The sequence below is a fragment of the Muscardinus avellanarius genome, assembly GCF_963383645.1.
Source record: "Muscardinus avellanarius genome assembly, chromosome: 7".
NCBI lineage: Eukaryota > Metazoa > Chordata > Mammalia > Rodentia > Gliridae > Muscardinus > Muscardinus avellanarius.
In genome coordinates, this window is record NC_137793.1 from 79,142,291 (window position 1) to 79,164,057 (window position 21,767).

At 36.0% G+C, this 21,767-nt stretch overlaps 1 protein-coding gene across 7 annotated transcripts in view; it reads right to left on the minus strand.

Moving 5' to 3' along the window:
• Window positions 1-11,139: 11,139 nt before the first annotated feature.
• Window positions 11,140-21,767, minus strand: part of RCOR3 (REST corepressor 3) — a gene marked incomplete at both ends in the record, with an annotated part of 49,153 nt that continues 38,525 nt past the window's right edge. For 2 of the 7 annotated variants that reach the window (XM_080698570.1, XM_080698569.1), the window contains 3 exons: window positions 11,140-11,484; window positions 11,947-12,188; window positions 21,499-21,556. In XM_080698570.1, coding sequence (XP_080554696.1) covers window positions 11,140-11,484; window positions 11,947-12,188; window positions 21,499-21,556 — 645 coding nt within the window. Of the gene's footprint in view, window positions 11,485-11,946; window positions 12,237-21,498; window positions 21,557-21,767 lie in introns of those variants that run through there. The other 5 variants (XM_080698573.1, XM_080698572.1, XM_080698568.1 and 2 more) reach the window with 4 other exon arrangements.

A 21,767-nucleotide genomic window follows, 5' to 3' on the forward strand; every position in this document is an offset into this window, starting at 1 on the left:
TATTTGCCGGGCGTGGTGGCGCATGCTTGTAATACCAGCATTTGGGAGGCTGAGACCAGAGGATCGCAGTTTGCAGACAGCCTCAGCTACTAAGTAAGGCCCTCTGCAACTCAGTGAGACCCTGTTTCAAAATAAAGAATACAAAATTGGGAAGGGGGTGTAGCTTGGAGGTCAAAATCTCTATGGGTTCTATCCCCATACCCTTAAAAAATAAAAGTCATATCTAACATTGAATAAAATGCAGTCTTCAAGGTAGATTCATTTATGAAGAGCAGGATTGGACTAGTCATTAAAATTTTACACAGAAAGAAAGAGCAAACCAGTTTGTCTGTTTCTTCTAGACAACGCAAGACTGCCACAGATAGCAAGAGATGGGTTTTAGCTACCTACTGGATGAATCGGGAGGCTGGCCATGGTAGCCCTAGCTATCAGAGTTTAGATGGTGCTGATGGAGGGATGAGGATGCCACCTTCTGGAATAGTAGACGGATGCTTTGACTTCTCAGATTGCACTAAGACTGTTCTACCTACTGCATTAGTAGAACAGGACAAAAGGTCATACTTTCCATCACCCAGAGATGAGTGGGATCAGAAAAGGAGGAAAAATCCTCTCCTTGGGCCTTAGGGTGTACCTCTAACTTCCACTACAAGTTACATAGGAAAGTCTTTGTTCATAGTAGAATGCTTGGAAAGTGTGATAGGGCAGCAAACCACCCCCAGGAGACAAGCAAACCTCGGGGTCCTGCACTCGTCACACGTCGAACGCGCAATTCTCACCATCTAGGTGCTGCCTGGAAGTAGTAAAGGAATGAATGTCTGTGGGGTTTCTGCCTCTCATTTCCTGACTGACACGTAGTCCCTCTGCTTCCTCCAAATACTTTTTACTCTCAAACTGGGTGGGGTGATGCTCACCTATAATCCTAGTACTTGGGAGGCTGAGACAGGAGGATCACAGGTTCAGGGCCAGCCTCAACAGCTTAGCAAGACCCTGTTTCAAAGTAAAAATAAAAGGCTAGGGGTGTAGCTCACAGGTAGAATGCCCCTAGGTTCAATTCCCAGAACCTACCAACCAAGCAACCAACTAATATCCCTTTACTCCAGCTGTTAGATGCTGACAAAATAAGAAGAGAGGCAGCAAGTACCAGGGATGCGTGGTGTGTGTGTGTGGGAGGGATCAAGAGCTTCTCCCAAAAGTGATGTAAGTTGACAAAAAAATTCCCTTTCAAAAAGAGCCTTCTTATCCCCAGCAGCTGGAATAAGAAAAGAAACAAAACACAACAAAACAACAAGAAAAGCCATGTTGCTTTTGCTCTATCTTGTTTCTATGGTTATTACTGTGTATATGTTCAGTACCAACTCTGTGTGTGTGTGTGTGTGTGTGTGTGTGTGTGTGTGTGTGTGTGCACACTTCAGGGGATCGAACCCAGGGCTGTTCGACCTCTGAGCTACATCCCAATCCTATTTTATTTTTTTATTTTGAAACAAGGTCTTGCCAGGTATGGTGGATCACAAATTTGAGATCAGCCTCAATAGCCTAGTGAGACCCTGTTTCAAAAACAAAAAAATAAAAAGAGGCTGGGAGTGTAGCTCAAAGGTCAAATGCTCCTAGGTTCAAGCCCCAGTACCCCCCCCCACACACACACATAATAAAAAAGGAGAGAAAGGAGAGAGAGAGAGAGAGAGAGAGAGAGAGAGAGAGAGAGAGAGAGAGAGTCTAAATTGCTGAGGCTGGATTAACAACTATGATCCTTCTGTCTCAACCTCCCAAATACTGGGATTACAGGCATGTACAACCACATCTAGCAGTTCAGCACCAATGTTTAAAATATTGTAATCCCCGCGCTTGGGAGGCTGAGACAGGAGGATCGCACGGGTTCGAAGCCAGCCTTAGCTATTTAGTGAGTCTCTCAGCAATTTAGTGAGACCCTGTTTCCAAATAAAATATAAAAAAAGGTCTGGGAGTATAACCCGGAGGTAGAAAGCCCCTGGGTTCCACCCCCAGTACCACCAAAAAATAAATAAATAAATAAATAAAATTAAAAAAAAATAAAATACTATATGTATGGCTATATTTCCTGTATTTGTTCCAGGAAGTTCCCCCATTTAATATAATTTATTTGTTTGCGGTACTGGGGGTTGAACCCAGAGGCATTCTACCTTCGAGTTATATCCCTAGCCCTATTTTTATTTTTTATTTTGAAACAGGGTCTCACTAGGTTGCAGAGGGCCTCACTAAGTATCTGAGGCTGGCTGACCCTGCAATCCTATCTCAGCCTCCCACGTACTAGATTACAAGTGTGCGCCACCACAGCTAAGAGTCCTCCATTTAATTCATAGTCACCCTTTCTCATCTCTTTTTTCTTTTTTTAAAAAAGTTTTCTGTTTTTATTTATTTATTTTTGCGGTACTGGAGATGGAACCCAGGGGCATTCTACCCCCAAGCTACACCCCCAGCCCTATTTTTTATTCTTTATTTTGAAACCAGGTCTCTCTGAGTTGCAAAGGGCCTCACTAAGTAGCTGAGGCTGTCCATGAACCATGATCCTCTGTCTCAGTCTCCTACATGCTGGGATTACAAGCACGTGCCACCACGCCCGGCTCTTCTAATCTCTTTTCATGATTTGTCTGATAATTAGCTCTTTGGCTGGAGAAATATGTACTGTTTTAAACTTAGGACTGAATTATTTTTATTTTGACTGTTCCTTGTAAGATTCACACAAGTAAATTCCTAATTGCTTGGGAAAACATTTTAACATTAATTCTGTGTAGTCACTATAAGGTATTAAATTACATACATTAAAATTATTTAGCCTTAGGATCACATATAAACCTGCAAATCAAGACCACAGATTTGATTAGTACAATTTGGTCTTGTCAGATTTTATAATATATGTTAGTAACTGAGAAAACCATTTGTCTAAGAATGATGCATATTCTTTATATAGCACATATAAATATATAATAGAATAATATGCTCTTTATATATAGAACATATCAATATATAACACATTCTATATTTATATTTTTTGGTACTAGAGATTGGGGCATTCTACCCCAAGCCACACTCCCAGCCCCTCCTCATTTTTGTGGGAGGAAAACAGGGTCTTACTAAATTACTGAGGCTGGCCTGAAAATTATGATTCTTTTGTCTCAGCCTCCCAAGTACTGAGATTACATGGTATGCATCACCTTGCCCGGTGAGAACGGTGCTATTCTATATGGAAAGATTTAAAGCAGTGACAAATAAAACTCAATGTTTTTTCAATTATACCTCAGTATTCTATGTGCTTGGGCGATCCTTGGAAATCCCATGCTACTTTCTGTTGGCACAGTGAGGGGATCTCATTGTGGACCACCATCTTAGGCTGCTGTGTCCTTTGTAAACACTCTCTGGTTCCATACTTTTTTTGTTTCCTTTTTTAAAACTTTACTGTTTTATTCTTGATACCATAAAATTTTCCCAATCAATAAATTTTAGTAAATGCATAGAATTATGCAACCATAAACACAATGACATTTTAGACCAAACCCATCACCCCTTGTGTCTATTTGTGATAAATCCTTACTCTCATCCCGATCTTAGGCAAGAGATGTTCTTTTAATCTCTTTAGTTTTTCGTTTTTAGAATATACAAATGAGCCAGGCGTGGTGGCGCACGCTTGCAATCCCCGCGCTTGGGAGGTGGAGACAGGAGGATAACGCAGGTTTGAAGCCGGCCTCTCTGGCTTAAGAGACCCTGTTTCCAAAAATAAATAAAAATAATAAATAAATAAATAAATAAAAATAGGTCTGGGAGTGTAGCCCAAATATAGATGGGTTTCCAGGAACCCCAGTACCACTCACACACACACACACACACACACACACACACACACACACAAGAATATACCAATGAATATATAGTATTTTGTGTTGGAATGTTTTGAGGTTCACTTATTGCTGAGTAATGTCCTATTGTGTGACAAAATATAAACATATTTTGTTTATCCATTCACCAGCTAACAGACATTTGCATTATTTCTAAATTTTGGCTATGAATATGCTGCTGTGAATATTCCAATACAATTTTGTGTATGTGTGTGCTTATTTTCTCTTCAGATAGATAATTAGGAGTAAAATTACTGGGTTGTATTGTAAAAGTACATGAAGTCATTTAGAAACTGCCTTCCAAATGGCCTCCCAAAGTTGCTGTATCATATCACATTTCTGCCTGTCATCTGAAAGGACTCTAGCTAGTCTCTGCATCCCTGATTACACTTGATATTGCCAGTCTTTTTATTACTACCCATTCTTGTATGTATGCCAGCACCTTGTAACTTTACTTCCTATTTCCCTGTAACTAAGGATGTGAACACCTTTTCATGCATTTATCTGCCATTTGCATTTGCACGTCTTCTTTTGGCACATAGAAGAGCCTTTATTTTGTGTGTGTCGTACTGGGGATTGAACCCAGGGGATTCTACATCCAAGCTACACTCTCAGCCCTATTTTTTATTTTTTATTTTATTTTATTTTTTATTTTTTATTTATATTGAAACAGGGTCTCACTAAGTTGTGCAGGGCCTCACTAAGTACCTGAGGCTGGCCATAAGACTTCGATCCTTCTGTCTCAGCCTCCCAAGTACTGGGATTACAAGCATGCACCGCCATGCCAGGCTGTAAGAGCTTTAAAATATTATCTGGAGCCGGGTGTGGTGGCACACGCTTGTAATCCCTGCGCTTGGGAGGCAGAGACAGGAGGATCGCGCAGGTTTGAAGCCAGCCTTGCTGGCTTAAGAGACCCCATTTCCAAATAAAAATATAAAATAGGTCTGGGATTGTAGCCCGGAGGTAGAAGGGTTTCCAGGAATCCCAGTAAAACACACACACACACACACACACACACACACACACACACACTCTCTCTCTCTCTCTCTCTCGCTCTCTCTCTCTCTCTCTATATATATATATATATATAAAATCTGGATACAAATCTTTCCTCAGATATGTTTCAAAAATATTTTATCCTGGTTAATAGTTTGCCCTTTCACTTTATAATTATGTTCTTTGTAAAGAAAAAATTTAAATTTTTATAAATACATCATAATTTTTTTGCTATTATGAATCATACTTTTGGTAATTTTTCTTCTAGAAAAATTCCTTCTTATAGTTTTTATTCTTCCATTTAGGTCTGTGCTCCATCTCAAGTTAACTTATGTCCATAAAGTGAAGTAAGGATCATACATCCAGGCATCCTAACCTTTCTACCACTGAATTACTCTGGCACTTTCATTTTATTGAACATGTATATATGAACCCATTTCTGGACTCCTTATTCTTTTTTTTTTCCCCTGGTACTGGGGATTGAGCCCAGGGACATACCTCTGAACTACACCCCTAGCCCTATTTTTTCCTTATTTTGAAACAGGGTTTCACTAAATTATGGAGGGCCTCACTAAGTAGCTGAGGTTGGCCATGAATGATCCTGTCAGCCTCTCAAGTGCGAGCAGTACATTGTGCACCACCACACCCAGCTTCTCCTTTTGCAATTGACCTATATGTCCATTTTTCATATCATACTGTCTTGATTATTGTAGCTGTATAAAGGAGTGAAAATTGGATCAAGTCATCTAATGTTATTCCTTTTCAAAATGCTTTGGCTAATCTAAGTTAGGGGTTGGAATCTGTAAATAAAATTGTATTGACATATAGCTATGCTTGCCACTTCTGTGTTTTCTAGTGACGATTTCTGAACTACAATAGTAGAGATGAGTTGTAACAGACATTGTAGACTGCAAAGCTTGTGTTAAACATGATTCTAGTAGGTTTTGGAGTTTTCTTAGGAATTTTCACATGCAAGATCATTTCACCTGCAAATAAAAGACAACTTTAGTTTTTCCTTTGCAAACTGCTATGTCTTTATTTTCCTTACCTGCTGCACTGGCTAGCATGTACAGTAAAATGTTGAAGAGAAGTAGTGAGAGCAGACATGCTAGTGTTGATCTGATCCAGGGGGCAGCTTTCAGCTAAGTGTGTTACTACATTGTAAGATTCTTGTAGATGTCTTCATCAGGTTGAAAGAGTTCTGGCATAGTTCTCATATTCTGAGTTTTAAAGATTAGAAGTGGGTGTTGGATTTATGTTTATCAACATAGTCATGTGGCTTTTGTTCTTTATTAAGTGTTGCAGTGATTCTCAACTACGGATAATTTTGCTACCCAGTGGACATTTAATGTCTGGAGAAACTGTCAAACTAGAGGTGGTGCATCTGGTAGATGGAGGTTGAGGATTCTAAATATCCTACAGTGTACAACAAAGAATTTTCCAGACTGAAATGTCAATAGAGCCGATGTTGAGAAGCCAGTGCATTACATTAATTGGTTTCCAAATATAAAACCAAACTCACATTTCTGGGATAAACTCTGATGAATAACATTGTACAATTCTTTTTCATTGTTGCTGGATTTATTAATGTTTTGATAAAGATTCTTGCATTTGTTAATCAGGGGTATTAGTCTTAAGTTTTATTTTCCTGTAATATTTTCATCTGAATCAGACTACTGATTCAGTAAATAGGGAAGTGTTTTTTTCCTTGTTTTCTGAAGGGTTTAGTGTAGGTTTGGTACAACATAAGAGGTTTGACAGAATTTATGAGCAAAACTATCTGGGCCAGGACTTTTTGGCATTTAAAGACTTTAAGTTATAAATTCATTTATTTAGTTGATTTAGGTTTTCTATTTCTTTGTGAGATCATTTTGGTAAAACTTGCCCATCTCGTAAACATTTTCCAATTTGCTGACATAAAGCATTCATATTTACAATTCTAGTTTGTTACCTGTTGGTAATGCTGACTCCTCAGTCTAGATTTTGACGATTTGTGCACCCATCCTTTCTTATGGCCATTTCTATCTGATCATTGTTATTTTATTGGTCTTTTCAAGAAGCTACTAGTTTCCGTGATTTTATCTATTATTTCCTTTTATATACTTCATTTATTTTGACTATGATCTTTCATTCTTTCTGCTTATTTTGAACTGGGTCCACTTGTTAGCTTTTAAAGGTTTAGCCTATTGACTTTAAATCTTTCCTATCTAAATGTTTAAAAGTATAAATTTTCGCCGGGCGTGGTGGCGCACGCTTGTAATCCCCGCGCTTGGGAGGCAGAGACAGGAGGATCGCGCAGGTTCAAAGCCAGCCGCGCGCGCTGGCTTAGGAGACCCTGTTTCCAAATTAAAAAATGTAAAAATAGGTCTGGGAGTGTAGCCCGTAGGTAGAAGGGCTTCCAGGAACCCCAGTACCACCAAAAAAAAAAAAAAAAAAAAAAAAAGTATAAATTTTCTTCTAAGCACTAATTGCCAAATCCCATAAATTGTTTCACTTATATTCAAGGTATTTTCTAATTTCTTTTCTGACAGTTATTTTAAGTGTATAGTCTAATTTTTAAGTATTTGGAAATATCTCAAATTCCTTTCTGTTGCTGATTTCTGATTCCATTAGAGAACATTGGATGATGTTAATCATTTTTCACTTATTATAATTTATGGTGCAGAATCTGACATAAGAAGTATTTCATTACACATGAAAAGAACGTTTCCTTTGCTTGTTGGGTGAAATGGTCTACAATTTTCAATTAGGTAAAGGTGGTTGGTGTTTTCAAGTCATTCTGATTTTGGTTTACACTTTCTATCAACTATGAATCTGTCTATTTCTTCTTACAGTTCAGACAGGAATCATTTTGACCTGACACCTTTATCATTTTTGTGGGGGGCATACTGGGGATGGTACCCAGGGGCATTCTACCTCCAAGGTACACCTTCAGCCCTATTTATTCTGAAATAGGATCTTACTGAGTTACAAAGGGCCTAAGTAGCTGAGGCTATCTGCGAACTGCAATTCTCCTGTCTCGGCCTCCCAAATGCTGGGATTATAAGCCGGGCTCCCCTTTATCATTATTAAATGATCATATTTAGCCCTGGTGATATTCTTTGCTTTTGACTATGATCTGACATTAATATAGTCACTCTAGCTTCCTTTTAGTGTAAACATTGTATATACTTATTTGTTAGGTTCTTACAAATAATATAATCTGGCGAACCTCTAAGTTTAAAAAAATTTAAGAACGCATTTTGGTTTACGGTTTCCTATAACTAGAACATATTTATTATTTATTTTTGGAAAGCACACAGAGAAAAACAAATTCTGCTCAGAATTCTAAGTCAGATTATATTTTTAGGGGATTCTGATACCCCTTCCCATGTTAAAACTAGTTAGCTGTTATTAGTAAGAGTGATATTCTTTTGATAATGAGGAAACATTAAATTTACATAGCATATTTAATAGCTCAACTTGGTACTCTTAACCAAAGTACTTAATATTTTTGAAACAATGACTATCATGTTCTTGGCTTGCTCTCTTCATCTATTCCTAAAAATAATATAGGCCCATATCAAGACAATTACATTCTTTCACCTTTATTTTATATTGTTTTACTTAGTTGTAAGCTCATTGATGAAGAACAAGTTTTAATCATAACTTACCTTTACCTTCATCCATATTACACTGAAATTAAATCATATAGAGAACATACTTTTTCATTAATTTTACCAGATGCATCAATAGTGTGATTTATTTTTAGTTATGTAATAAAAACACTTTGGTGTATATTTCTCAAAAATTATAACCTTGGAATTAATGAAAATGGTCATTAAAAGGTTTCTAGTTTTTGTTTTTTTATAAAAATCAATATTTAGAATTTCACAGTGAAGAGGTCCTAAATTCCTCATACAACATGAAATTATATAAAAATAGAAGACATAGACATCTTTAAATCTTTAATCCTTTGATTAAGCAGCAAGCATATCACTCTTCCAGGCCAAACACTGCTTAAACAAAAAGAAAAATAATGACGTGCAAATTATTTACATAATATGCGAAGCACACAATAAAGACATTGAACTATATACATATGTCATATTACTAATGAAGCTAAGAGTTTTCTACTGTGTGCTCTAATGTATGTAAGTAAAATACAGCACATCCCTCAGATACAGCACCTTGGCCCACTTATAGGATGGAACAGATTTCAAATGAATCACAATATACTAAACATCTGGACAGATGCTATTGCTGACCAACTTGACTGACATATCCCACAAACTGTGTACTGAAGGTCTACTGACAAGAGACAAGACAATAAAGCTGTTAAGGTATAGTATGCACATATGCAAGACAATCTAAGTGCTTTAAAAATGCTCTAGATATTTTCTTTTAAGATATATAACTGTCCCCCCATGGCTTTTAAAGTAAAAATAAGTATAAATTCTTTAATATTAAGAATTTAAAATCAGCTAACTTTTATCTTGTTATAATCCAGGGGCAAGAACTATTTAAGATGATTCAATAAGAAAGAACAGATTTATCCTGCAAGACATTTTGATTATGCTGGAACACAGGGTCCTTGTGATGGCAGGGGCCTAATCCTGAAAAGTAAAACCAACCAATTTAAATTTAAATTTATAGCTCTTTAAGGCTATAGTGCCAAAGGAAGGGGCTATTTTCCCAAGAATTTAAGAATACATGACTCTCAAAACATAAATGAGGGCCTCTGATGTTGATTAGTTGTTGAAGTAGTTCTAAATGCAATGAGAATGTCAATGTGCAAACATTTAGCCTCATGTTCCACTAGTATAGCAATCTAGGTGATCTGTCTCTTTGCACAAGCCTCGATTCCAATATGAAATCATATAAAAAATATTAGTAACACACTGTTGAAATACTATCGCCTGTAAAATATCCTTTGTAGGTGCTTAATGATTATGTGTTGAAATAAGATGACTTGAAGTTTTTTCTTCATAATGAGGGTCTCAGTATTTTTAGTTAACAGCACAAGAAACATGAATTCTTTTCAAAATTAACTACATTTTAAAGGAACCTAAAGATATTATATTTCAACAAATTAAGTTCTCATTTGCATGTGACTATATACTGATATATTTTTAGGTAACATAGAACAAATTCTTAAATTCATTTTATGAAATAATGTTGATTTAATTTTAAACCAAACCCATGAGTACAGGTTGGCTGCAAGGAATACACAAATGTATCCAAATAGTACAATAGAGATTTATCAAGAAAACACCCTCTGTTTTAAATGCAAACTATATTAATAAGTATGAGGGCAAATTTAAGTTCAGAACCTAAACACAAAAAGGTACTGTAAATAAATGCTTCCATAGCCACTATTTCTATATAACTGACAAAATATAATTCTCTTTTAAAGTCCCCAAATGTAGGTAACTACTAATTAAAAGCAAATAGCATTTAGAAACATGAATTCTTTTCAAAATTAACTATACTTTTAAGGAACCTAAAGATATTATATTTCAACAAATTAAGTTCTCATTTGCATGTAAAATTATTATTCCAATTCTCTTATTACTATTAGTAGATGACAGGGTCAATGACCTTTAAACAAGGACTTTGCACTAGGACCCTAAACTGTATATTAAAGGGTTAGTAGATTCAGTACATTCTTTGTGGTTTCATATAATTGCTTTGCAATTGATTAAATTGCTTTCTTTTAAAGGAATATATCAGAATTCCCTTAGGAAAAAAGCAACATATTTTGAAAAAGGGATATGCAGTTGTAATTTTTAAATATGAGCAAAAGGAACATATATCAAAATCTGAAATGCAGGCTATTTATTCTTGTACTCCTAACATAGGAAAATGTTTTTTAAAAATTAAATAAAAGAAAAAAGAAAAAGCCAAACATCCTTAAGAAACTTAAGGAGTTTCACAATTCCTAAGTCGATATTCCCGTATTAAGAGCCTTGACTATAAAGAGGCAGGAATATAAAGAATCTCAATAAAATAAATACAGTAAAAACAAAAAAACCCCTTGGTATAGAGAATAATTTTTTTTTCCTTTTATGAGATTGGTGAACATACACACTAGGAGGCTAACTGGAGTCTTTCTGTTGCACAATATTTTAGTTCAGTGAACTGAAAAACTTTAGACATCCACTATGCTAGCCCCCTGCCACAGAACTAGTTTACAGCCTCAGTATCTAAGAATTATTCTTTCCTCCTTTGCCTCAGGCAAATGAGGTTGGTATAATGATGGGGTAAAAAGTTACTACAGCACTGTCCAATTTAATTTTTAGTGCAGTGAGGACTGTGAATCTGTCTGAATTCCAATTAGTGATGGTGGCTGTTGACCACCAACTGTGGACAACACTGGTCTTGGGTTTAGACGGGGTGGCATAGAATTAGCAGGGCGAATGAGAGGTGGTGGAGGCTGATTTAGAGTTGGCCGGGGCTGGATGAACCGAGCCTGCTGCTGGAGTGGAGGAGGCTGCCGGTGAAGAGCAGGGGCAGCAGGCAGTGTTGGACGAAGAAGTGGTGGAGGCTGGTTCAGAGTGGCAATGGGGGCTGTTGGTGTTGGAGTGGATGATGGGGCAGGAGGTGATGGACCCAGAGTCCGAGGAGCCTGTGGGGTCTGTGCCTAGAGGTGAGGAAACAAAAATACATGTATGAGATGTAAATCCTAATGAACTTCATACAATATAGTTTGGGCTGTCACAGGAAAAACAAAACAAATCAAAACAAAACAAAAACATAACACCAGTGTTTATTGGAAGCTCAAGCTTCTTTTATTTTAAACAAAACAAAACAAAAGCAAAAACTGAAAAAAACGAGGCTACCAAACAGGCATCTTTATTAGTAAACAGCTTAACACTGGAAATAAAAATAAGACTATGGAAGAACAATACACTCTCCATTCTGCTGGGATCAGAAATCAGCATGTCGTTATGACTTAAGAGTCACGAGATGCACCACTGAGTAAGTGTATTGCCAACCTTTCATGCTCATTTAGCTAGGTCTCCAACAGATTAGCCTTACAGAACACCACACAGAATGGTGACTCCTCCACTCATATTAGCTCAAATTCCAGACACAAACACACCTCCTCTTCTTCATCAGTGCTCTTCCCTGATGGCACATTAGAAGCACTTTTTGTCTCCTCCCCTAAAGTAGAAGCATCACCATTAGAAGCCTGGGTTCCTTGTTCTGCTTCCCACTCCTGCAATACCTCCTCTAAGTTAAACCGACGCCTGTAGTTTACAAAGAAGTTCTTCACTTGGCCAACAGTCTTGTTGCCAATTACATCTGCAATAGCTTGAAAATCTTTACCATATTTGCGGACACCTGGAAGGCAAAGTAAATAATACACCTGTGAAGGATCAGTAAGGAGAGCTGTGTGTACTATACATCATGCACACACCAAAGATACCAGCAATGAAAATCCTTTCTCATATACTGCTCATTTCTCAATTCTGAGATAGAGGCTAAGCTATCAGGGTCACAGATGAAAACTATCAATTATGTCATTTCATCGAGCCAGCCACTTGCCTTCAACTGAACAATCAGAAACTTACCATTTTTTTACATACTCAGTTATTTTCTCCAATCCTCTCTTGAACTCTCAAATACAGTCCATTTATTGTAAAGCATTGAATTCTTTGTTCCATCCTCAATTCCATATTCATTTATTTCCCTAGTAGCCAGTCACCTAAATTTGAGCAACACCGTTTGTAAACAAAACTGGATGGGAATGAGCCATCTCTTTTATCCCCTCAATGGACTGAGTGAGTAAGCCTTAGGGTTCCCCCATTAAGAAAAGCATTACAATTTTGGTCTTAATACTAACCCACAAGGGTACCAAGAAATAGAAATGAAAATTAAAATGTAAAGGCAGAATTATTTGATGGATTAAAGGAGGAAGATATTTTTGAGTCAGCCATCTAATAGTTCTATAAAGACTATGTAAAGATTCCTAACTATGCTTTATAGCCTAAAGAATAAGGCTACAGTAGTACAACTTAAGAGCTCTGTGATAATCATTACTACCTTAAATTTAAGAAAGGTTGTATAGTGCTACTTGAGAACTTAACTTTAAATTAAGGAAGTTTCATTATACTGAAGGATGATAACTGATTGTGAAGTTGGTATTACTTATGCTACAGAACTTAAAATGAAAAATAATTTGCTATTAAAGGAATTCTAAAAGAAGCTCTCAGATTAATTTCCAGAAAGAGATGCACTTAGCTCAAAATGTTAGTTGTTGAAATTTTTTATTTTACATTTTGGTAACTACTTTTTAAAATACCAGAAAACAATTCATTAATGAGATAATAAAAGACAAAATAGGGGGCTTAAATAAACTTACATGCATATGAGAGGATAATAAAAGGGTATGTTAATATCCCAGTAGAAATGCTAGTTATATTCTTGATACCAATTAATATAAAATACCCAATTACCTAAAAGCACCATCATGATGTGACATGATTCTGCTTTTAAATTTTGTCCATAGTTTAAATTGAGATGTGGGAACAATCATCTCTGTCTACATTCAACTAGCTGGGCTTGATCTATGTGGAGCATAAGGATGAAAGATCTAACATTATTATCCTGTAACTACATCCTTTTTTAAATGCAGAGCTTTGGGTTTGTAAGCTAGACTCATTTGCTCTGTTCTCAAAGGGAAACACATATACAATAACAAAGTAATAATGACAATACATTGTTTACAATGTTTTATCAACATAAATTTATATTCCCTTTAAACCTATGGGTGATTTCCAATTTGAACTTTGCAGTTAAGATGAATTCTAATGGTGACTAGATTCTACTGAGAGTTTATTGGGCAATAAAAATCCCAGGTTATTAGCAATAGTTACTATTAAGATATTCAAGTACTTCCCTGTTAGTTATATATTAGAAAATAGCAGCCTGTGAAAGACTGAGCTTGCCATTTCCAATTTATAAATTTGAGACAACTGCCTTGAAGAACAACTGCTGATTAGAAACCATACACTGTGCTCTTTCAGTGTACCAATTTTCATAAGGGACACATAATTTATACTCTAGAAATGGCCAAACCTATTAATCTTAGAAATTAAAATTTTCTGTGTTCCTACCAAGAAATAACACTCCAACTAACCCTGACTTTTCATCTGAAGTTATTATAACCCTCAATATCTATGTTTTACAAAATATATTCTAAAAATTATAAAATAACTTTCAACATTGTCTCCTTCTCACCCTAATCCTTTTGATCTTCTACTTCTTAATTTTCTCTTGCTCAGTGGACTTTACCTTGTCACCAATATTGTTACATTTAAAAATTATAAATACTTCTCAGAGAACTTAGTTTTTCTAGAAACTTTTAGATGTCAAGGACTTTTTCCAAGTCCCCCAGGCATGTTTATTGTTGACACATGGACATCAGTCTAAAATCTTACTCAGACCTCTGTGGTTTGGCTGATGATCCCAATCATTTCCCCAAGAACAAGTGTTTCCAGATATTAATCCCTCAGCCTGTAGGATGGCAGGAAAGGGCTGTAAAGCCAGAGCTCCTTGGCAGTTTCCTCTGGAGCAGCCTCATCTGATTCTTCCAGTGTGTTCTGACAAATTCCATAATTTCACTATGATATAACTTGTAAAAAGGTGGAAGTACTGTTTTGTGAAATGCGATCAGGACCAGCATTGCTATAATGCTGAGTTCTCAAAAAGTGTTCAGGAAATAGATTTTCCTTTCCTATAAGGCTTCCTTCTATTTTTTTTTCTCTCAAACCAGAAGAGGCATACATGGTGGACTTCTTTATCACCTTCACACTCAAAATGGTATTGCTCAACAGCATGTTTTGGCTAGGAGATGTAATTTTTAAGCTCTATACTGAGGTCATCGACTAGGCAAGTTCTAGCAAAATGCCAACTGGCTTCTTAGGACTCCTTTTTTGAAAGAATCCTCAATTAGGCTTTTAGAGGACATCCATCAGGGGGTAGAGATGATGAGCAATGAACTTGACTTATGGCATCAGAAATATCTGAGTTCTAATCTGTATACTGAGGAAAAGGTAGCCCATTCTCAACAAGGGAGTTAAAATGATTAGGTCAATCTCTTAAAGATGTAAAAGGCTTAGGTATATTTGAACTATAATTGTTAAAGAAAGTTTCACCTCTAGGGCAATAGGTCAGTTTTCAAGGGTTAATGGAATACATATTTGGAGAACCCTAGAAGAAGCAAATTATATACTTCCCAGGGAGAAGAAAGAAATTGTTTTTAGTCAAATTTCTAACTAAACTTTATTTGAAAGTCACAATGAAACAATTTGGCTTCCTATGCTAGTAGATGATACCTTACATTTAATGTATTTCAAAGTTTTGTTTAGGAAATAACATAAAACTATAACTCACTATTACATTTTATAGAACTTTGCAACAGAATTTGATATTACCTAACATAAAACACCAATTCATTTCTTTCTTTCTTTCCCTTCCTCCCTTCCTCCCTTCCTCTCTTTCTTTCTCTCTCTCTTTCTCTTTCCCTCCCTCCCTCCCTCCCTCCCTCCCTCCCTCCCTCCCTCTCTCTCTCTCTCTCTCTCTCTCTCTCTCTCTCTCTCTCTCTTTCTTTCTTTCTTTCTTTCTTGTGGTACTGGGGATGGAACCCAGAGGCATTCTATCTCCAAGCTACACCCCAGCCCTATTTTTTTAGTCTTTTACTTTTGAAACAGGGTCTCGCTGAGTTACAAAGGGCCTAAGTGCCCGAGACTGTGAACCGCAATCCTCGTCTCAGCCTCCCACATGCTGGGATTATAAGCATGCGCCACCACGCCCGTCTTTACATTTCTGGTTTATATTTTTAACTTGCCAAAAAAGGTATTTGTATTAAAGACTACTACATAGCCACTGTCTGAATTAACCCAATCTCTGAATTAATGGAGTTTGTACATCCATATCTTCTGAGCTTTGGCTAGTAAGATGGTATGTTCAGGAGCATTTATATGTTGTTTTCCTTTCCAGTTCTGGACATGGAATCAGAGTTTGCTTGTTTTTTCTCTTCATAAATCCAATGTTAAAGAGATAGAAGAGATATCAATAGTAGAAATGATTAGTATGTACAGCTGAGAGCTAAAAGCTGAAATCATATATTATCTTTCTAAATCTTTAACATTTCTCTTCTGGGTCTTATGTTCCCATCTTCCTTATTTTAAGTTAAATTCCATTACAAAAATGTTGAAAAAATGAAATTATTAATTACTAGGTGTGTCAGAGGGCTGACAGTCATACTTTTAGACCTTTATTTTTATGGAATCTGTCACAATAGAATTCTCTAAAGCAAAGTGCTGTTCATATGAAAAGATATAAATCTCTATTTCCACTTCTTTTGATCATTCATATGTGTTTACTAGCCTTACATTGTTATTAACATATATAATGTAGCTTGACAGTGACCTTTTCCTACTACTTTATGAATCATTCTAGTTTTGTTTCTCATATGAGCTTTAACTAAAAAAATGCAAATTCTAGATTTGCAGTTTCATTTCTCCCTTCCTTCCTCTCTCCCTCCCCTATGTGACTGACCCCAGGGAGAATTCCAACTCTGGGCTATACCCTAGCCCTTTTTACTTATTATCTTTTTGGTTTTGGTACTGGAGATTGAACTCAGGGGGGCATGCCACCTATTTTTAATTTAGAGACAAAGTTTGCTAAATTGCTGAGAACCTAGCTACATTGCTGAGGCTAGCTTTGAACCTGTGATTCTCCTGTCTCAGTCTCCCAACCTGGTACTTTTTGTTTTGAAACAGTGTACCACTATGTTGCTGGTTATACTGCCTAGACTGGTCTGATATCAGGGAGCCTCCTAAGTACTAGGATTACAGGCATGTTTCACCATGCCCCGCCTTCATTTCTCTTAAAAATTAAATTTATTTTATTTTTTGGTACTGAGGATTGAACCCAGGGGGGGTTCTACCTCTGAGATACACCTCTAGCCATATTTTATGTGTTTGCTTTGAAATAGGGTCTAAGTTGCTAAAAGTCTTGCTAAATTGCTGAGGCTCATCTCAAACCTGCAATCCTCCTGTCTCAGCCTCCCAAGTGTTAGGATTACTGGTATGTGGCACCATGCTTGGATATGAGATGGCAAGTAATATGAGAAAATAACTAAAAATTAAAATTGACATCTTGATAAAATTGAAAAAACTTTCATTTACTCTAAAATAGCATAAAGATTTAAGCGGGGAAGTGTATATAAAATCAATGACTAGAAAAAATACGTTTAAGAGGTGGACTAAAAGTGGCAAATATAACATGCATCTACTCTCTACACATTGTCTGTCTGTCTGTCTGTCTGTCTGTCTGTCTGTCTGTCTATCTATCTATCTATCTATCTATCTATCATCCATCTGTCTGTCTGTCTATCTGTCCTGGGGACTGAACTCACAGACATTCTATCTCCAAGCTATATCCCAGCCCTTTTTATTTTTTTGTTCTGAAAACAGGATCTTGCTAAGCTGCTGAGTCTGGCTGGCCTCAAACTTGTGATTCTTTTGTCTTAGCCACCCAAGCACTGGGATTAAGGCATGTGCCATCATGCCTGGCTTGTCCTCAACACACTTAGAAAGATTGTTTTGTACTAAGATTTAAACACATTATTTTCTGAAAACAGCTAATAATTGTTCCATTTTACATAAAAAGATACTAGAATTTAATCCTTTCTTTTTTAAAAAATCTAACCCTTTCTTAATTTTTACTCAATAATTCTTTATCATGAGTATTAAGTTCAATTTTAGGATTACATTTAAACATTATAGGTTAGAAAAAATATTTTTATATATGACACAAGCTACAGAGATAACAGTTTAAAATTAATACAAATGAGATCATGATTTGTCACTATGTTACTAATTTGCTATAATGTAAAATTAAGATCTTTAAGGTTAGAATAGATGACAGAAATTGTAGAATAACTATTCTTGGCAAATTAAATGGACTAAATTATCAGCATTAATGATGTCCCATTTGGGACTGAATGTTACTGAAATCATAACAAGGGAGAACTAGAATTAACATAATAAGGTGACAGACTGCAAAAGTATAAACAGAACTTCCTATTTGATCTGAGAATGATTCCCCATTCCCCTTTTAATTAAGGAAGAAAGGGAACATTACTTAAAATGGTTAGCATTTAGTTAACAATGTAAGTAGATGGGATAGAAAAGTAAGGTGAAAAATACATATTTAAGCCCTAGGAAAAAAATGATCAATACTTTTTTTGGTTTTAAAAGAATTATAATAAAAAGTTTATGTAATAGTTACAAATCTTGACAGTAGCACTAGAGTCATTATTTATCATCACTGTACATAGTCCACTATGAGCAAGATACAGCATTTAACAAATGAATGTCATCTCAGAATACATGTATAAAATGTATGAATATAAAGTGCTATACAAACTGAAATATGTTAATATCAGACTATAACCATTACTTTGTAAAACTGAAATGCTCACTAGAGTAATATCACACAAAGGTTTATCATAAAGACTAAAGAAAAAGAAAACACAATTGCCTGCTCAGTAACTTTTTTTTAAACCTAGGGGTATTTTACCTATGAGCTTCACTCTCTATCCCTATTTTATTCTGAATCAGGGTCTCACTAAGTTATCACAACTGGCCTTGAACCTGTGATCCTTCTGTCTCAGCCTCCCAAGTACTGGGATTACAGTTGTGTGATAAGCAACAGACCCTGGTTAAGTAATTTAATAGTAAACTACCCATTTTATATTTTTATTTGGAAACAGGGTCTCTTAAGCCAGAGAGGTTGGCTTCGAACCTGCGCGATCCTCCTGTCTCCGCCTTCCAAGCGCGGGGATTACAAGCGTGCGCCACCACGCCCGGCATAAACTACCCATTTAAAAAAGACACTACAATTATAAACCTTAAACACTAAGATTCAGGTAAAAGTGATATGGAAAAAAATATATATATATATTTTAAACACGGTACTAGAGATGGAACCCAGGGGCATTCTACCTCCAAGTTACACCTCCAGCCCTATTTTTTTTTTTTTTTTTTTTTTGTGGGTCTGGGGATGGAACCCAGGGGCATTCGACCTCCAAGCTGTACCCCCTGCCCTATTCTTTATTCTTTCTTTTGAAACAGGGTCTCACTAAGTTTCAGAGGGCCTAATTAAGCAGCTGAGGCAGTCTGCGAACCACTATCCTCCAGTCTCAGCCTTCCGAATGCTGGGATTGTAAGTGTGTGCCACCATGCCTGGCCCCCAGCCCTGTATTTTTATTCTTTATTTTGAAATGGTCTAAATTGCGAAGGGCCTCACTAAATAGCTGAGGCTGGTCTCGAACCTGTGATCCCCCTGTCTCAGTCTCCCAAGTACTACAAGCGTGCCACCATATCTGGCTTTGGATTATAATTTTATAAGACACAATTCTGGGCATTATGCAAATGGTGACATAACAAAAATGACACTTTTTTTAAAGTCCTCTCTAAAAACTATTTTGGACACAAATAGCTTTATGGCATCCTATTTTATTTAATAATAAAAAAACAAAAAAATCCCAAAGTGTGAAACCAAATACTCCAATCAAAGATAATATATATTTCCACATAAGAAATAAGAAAGCTTATATGAGTAATTTTTATTACTACATGAATAATTTATTTAAAAGGTTACTTTTTAAATGAACATAATACTGAATATGCCTCAGTACAGAGAAAATGTTTGTTATATGCATCAATATTTTGCTCTTGTATTTTAGTATCGATGAGCTATGTCCACATATATATCTCAAGCTACATAATCAAATCTTACCACTGTCCTTTCCTTGAATGCAGCTTTCCATAATATCCAACCTAGCCCTAAGATTCAATGGACTCCACCACTAAAGGAGTGATGTAGAAGAATGTGAAATCCTAAGTGCTGAATAGAGAACTATTAGTCTAAATTTTCCTAGAAGATTCTATTCAGAAATCCCTTCACTGGGATAATTTTTTACATTACAGTACAGAATTAACATACTAACCTTTAAGCAACCTAACACTGAAACCAGGGCTCAATTCTTTCCAGGCAATATACTATGATGGAGGGAAACACATGCTTCACATGAATAAAAGAAATGGCTATTTGAGATAACTATGCTGGAGCTGTAAGTTACAATATTCTAAATAAATATAAAGCAGCCTTTGAAAATACTAAATTTTTAAACAAAAATTTAAATTATCAGTCCAGCAGGGCGCGGTGGCGCACGCTTGTAATCCCCGCACTTGGAAGGCGGAAACAGGAAGATCACGCAGGTTCGAAGCCAGCTGTGCTGGCGTAAGAGACCCTGTTTCAAAAATATAAAATAGGTCTGGGACTATAGCCTGGAAGTAGAAGGGCTTCCAGGAATCCCAGTATCACCAAAAAAAAAAAAAAAAAAAAAAAAAATCAGTCTAATTTAAAGAGTAGTAATTGAACCTTATAAACTAAATAGGCCTTGTTCTGACTAAAAACATTTCTATAATTATGATTGTGTTCCATGCACATTCAGCACTCTGCTTCCATAAAATCAACACATCTCTTTATAAAAATGTGTCATGTTGGATGCCAAAGTCAAGGCTGATATCCTCCTACTGACATCATCCTGTGATATTTACAAGTTTTGCTGGCTGGTTAATTCTCATGTGTCAGTCATTATTTAATTATATTACTCTTGTATTCTGAATGATGCTTTTATAGCATTTTTGTATTAAACAGATTTCCTGATGAACATACGGAACTATTTTAAAAGGTGTACTTATATATTCTGCTGGGACGCACTCGCTCATAGAAGTTAACCTAGGTAAAAAAGTTACTGGTATTAACATAAAGAGGGCTCAGTCAGGAAGAAACAAAATGCAGACCATACTTTAAATTACACAATTAGTCCTGCAGATAGTTTTTCTTGAAGAGGAAAAAACAAAACAAAAATACCCCAACTCCACAATACTGAATAAAATGTATGGTTTGCCCTTAAGTAACTCAAATATGAAAAAAGTTTATAATATTTCCATTTGCCCATAGGAATTCATAATACCAAAATTTTTTGCCATATGACTTTACAAAACTTTAATATATAGTATATTAAAATGCTATATATAATGTATATTTTAATGTCTTCTAAGTCTTTTAAAAAAATGAAAAAATGTTTTCAGTCAGGTTTCTAGCATTCAGTGGTACATCTCTTAAGTAAGGTATGATACACTGAAAGTTAAGCATAAAATTAATATTTTCAGCACCTGACACTTGACAAACACTCTTATACAGATAAACCAAAAACATATGATAGTTTATTTTTTAATTATGAATAATTATTTAATGATACAGTAAGAATGAACCCAGCTTCAAGAACACTGAAGCAGAGACATAGAGCCCACATGACTTGGTCATGCTAGTCAACACCATCAATTATTCAGTGCAAAGAATGCATTATGTGTTATTCAGGAACCAAAATGCATACAGACTCAGTATGTCACATTCACAAATACCACACAGAATTCCTGGTGACCAGGATTTCATGGTGAACACAAGAGCCCTTTCTCGATCCATTTCTAAAGGAAGGGAGGAACTACAGTAGCCACCTTTCATGACAAGTTAAATAATTAACAACAATAACTGCTTATCTTTAATATACCTTGCACTGCTAGAAGCTGCTCCTCTGTGGTCCAACGGGCATTAATTTTCTGATTTGACTACAAAATTAAAGAGAAGTTTCCTAATGAGGATATGACAGACATTTTCCAAAGTGCTTATTTTTTTTTAACTTCACCAAATCACAGATATAAGATTACAAAAACTCTGATTTATGAAGATTCCACTTTTAGAAGGATTAAAATTTTATATTTGAGTTACCTTTTACCAACACAGAAAGGTAATAAAAGGGAAAATGTAGTCTGGGAGACT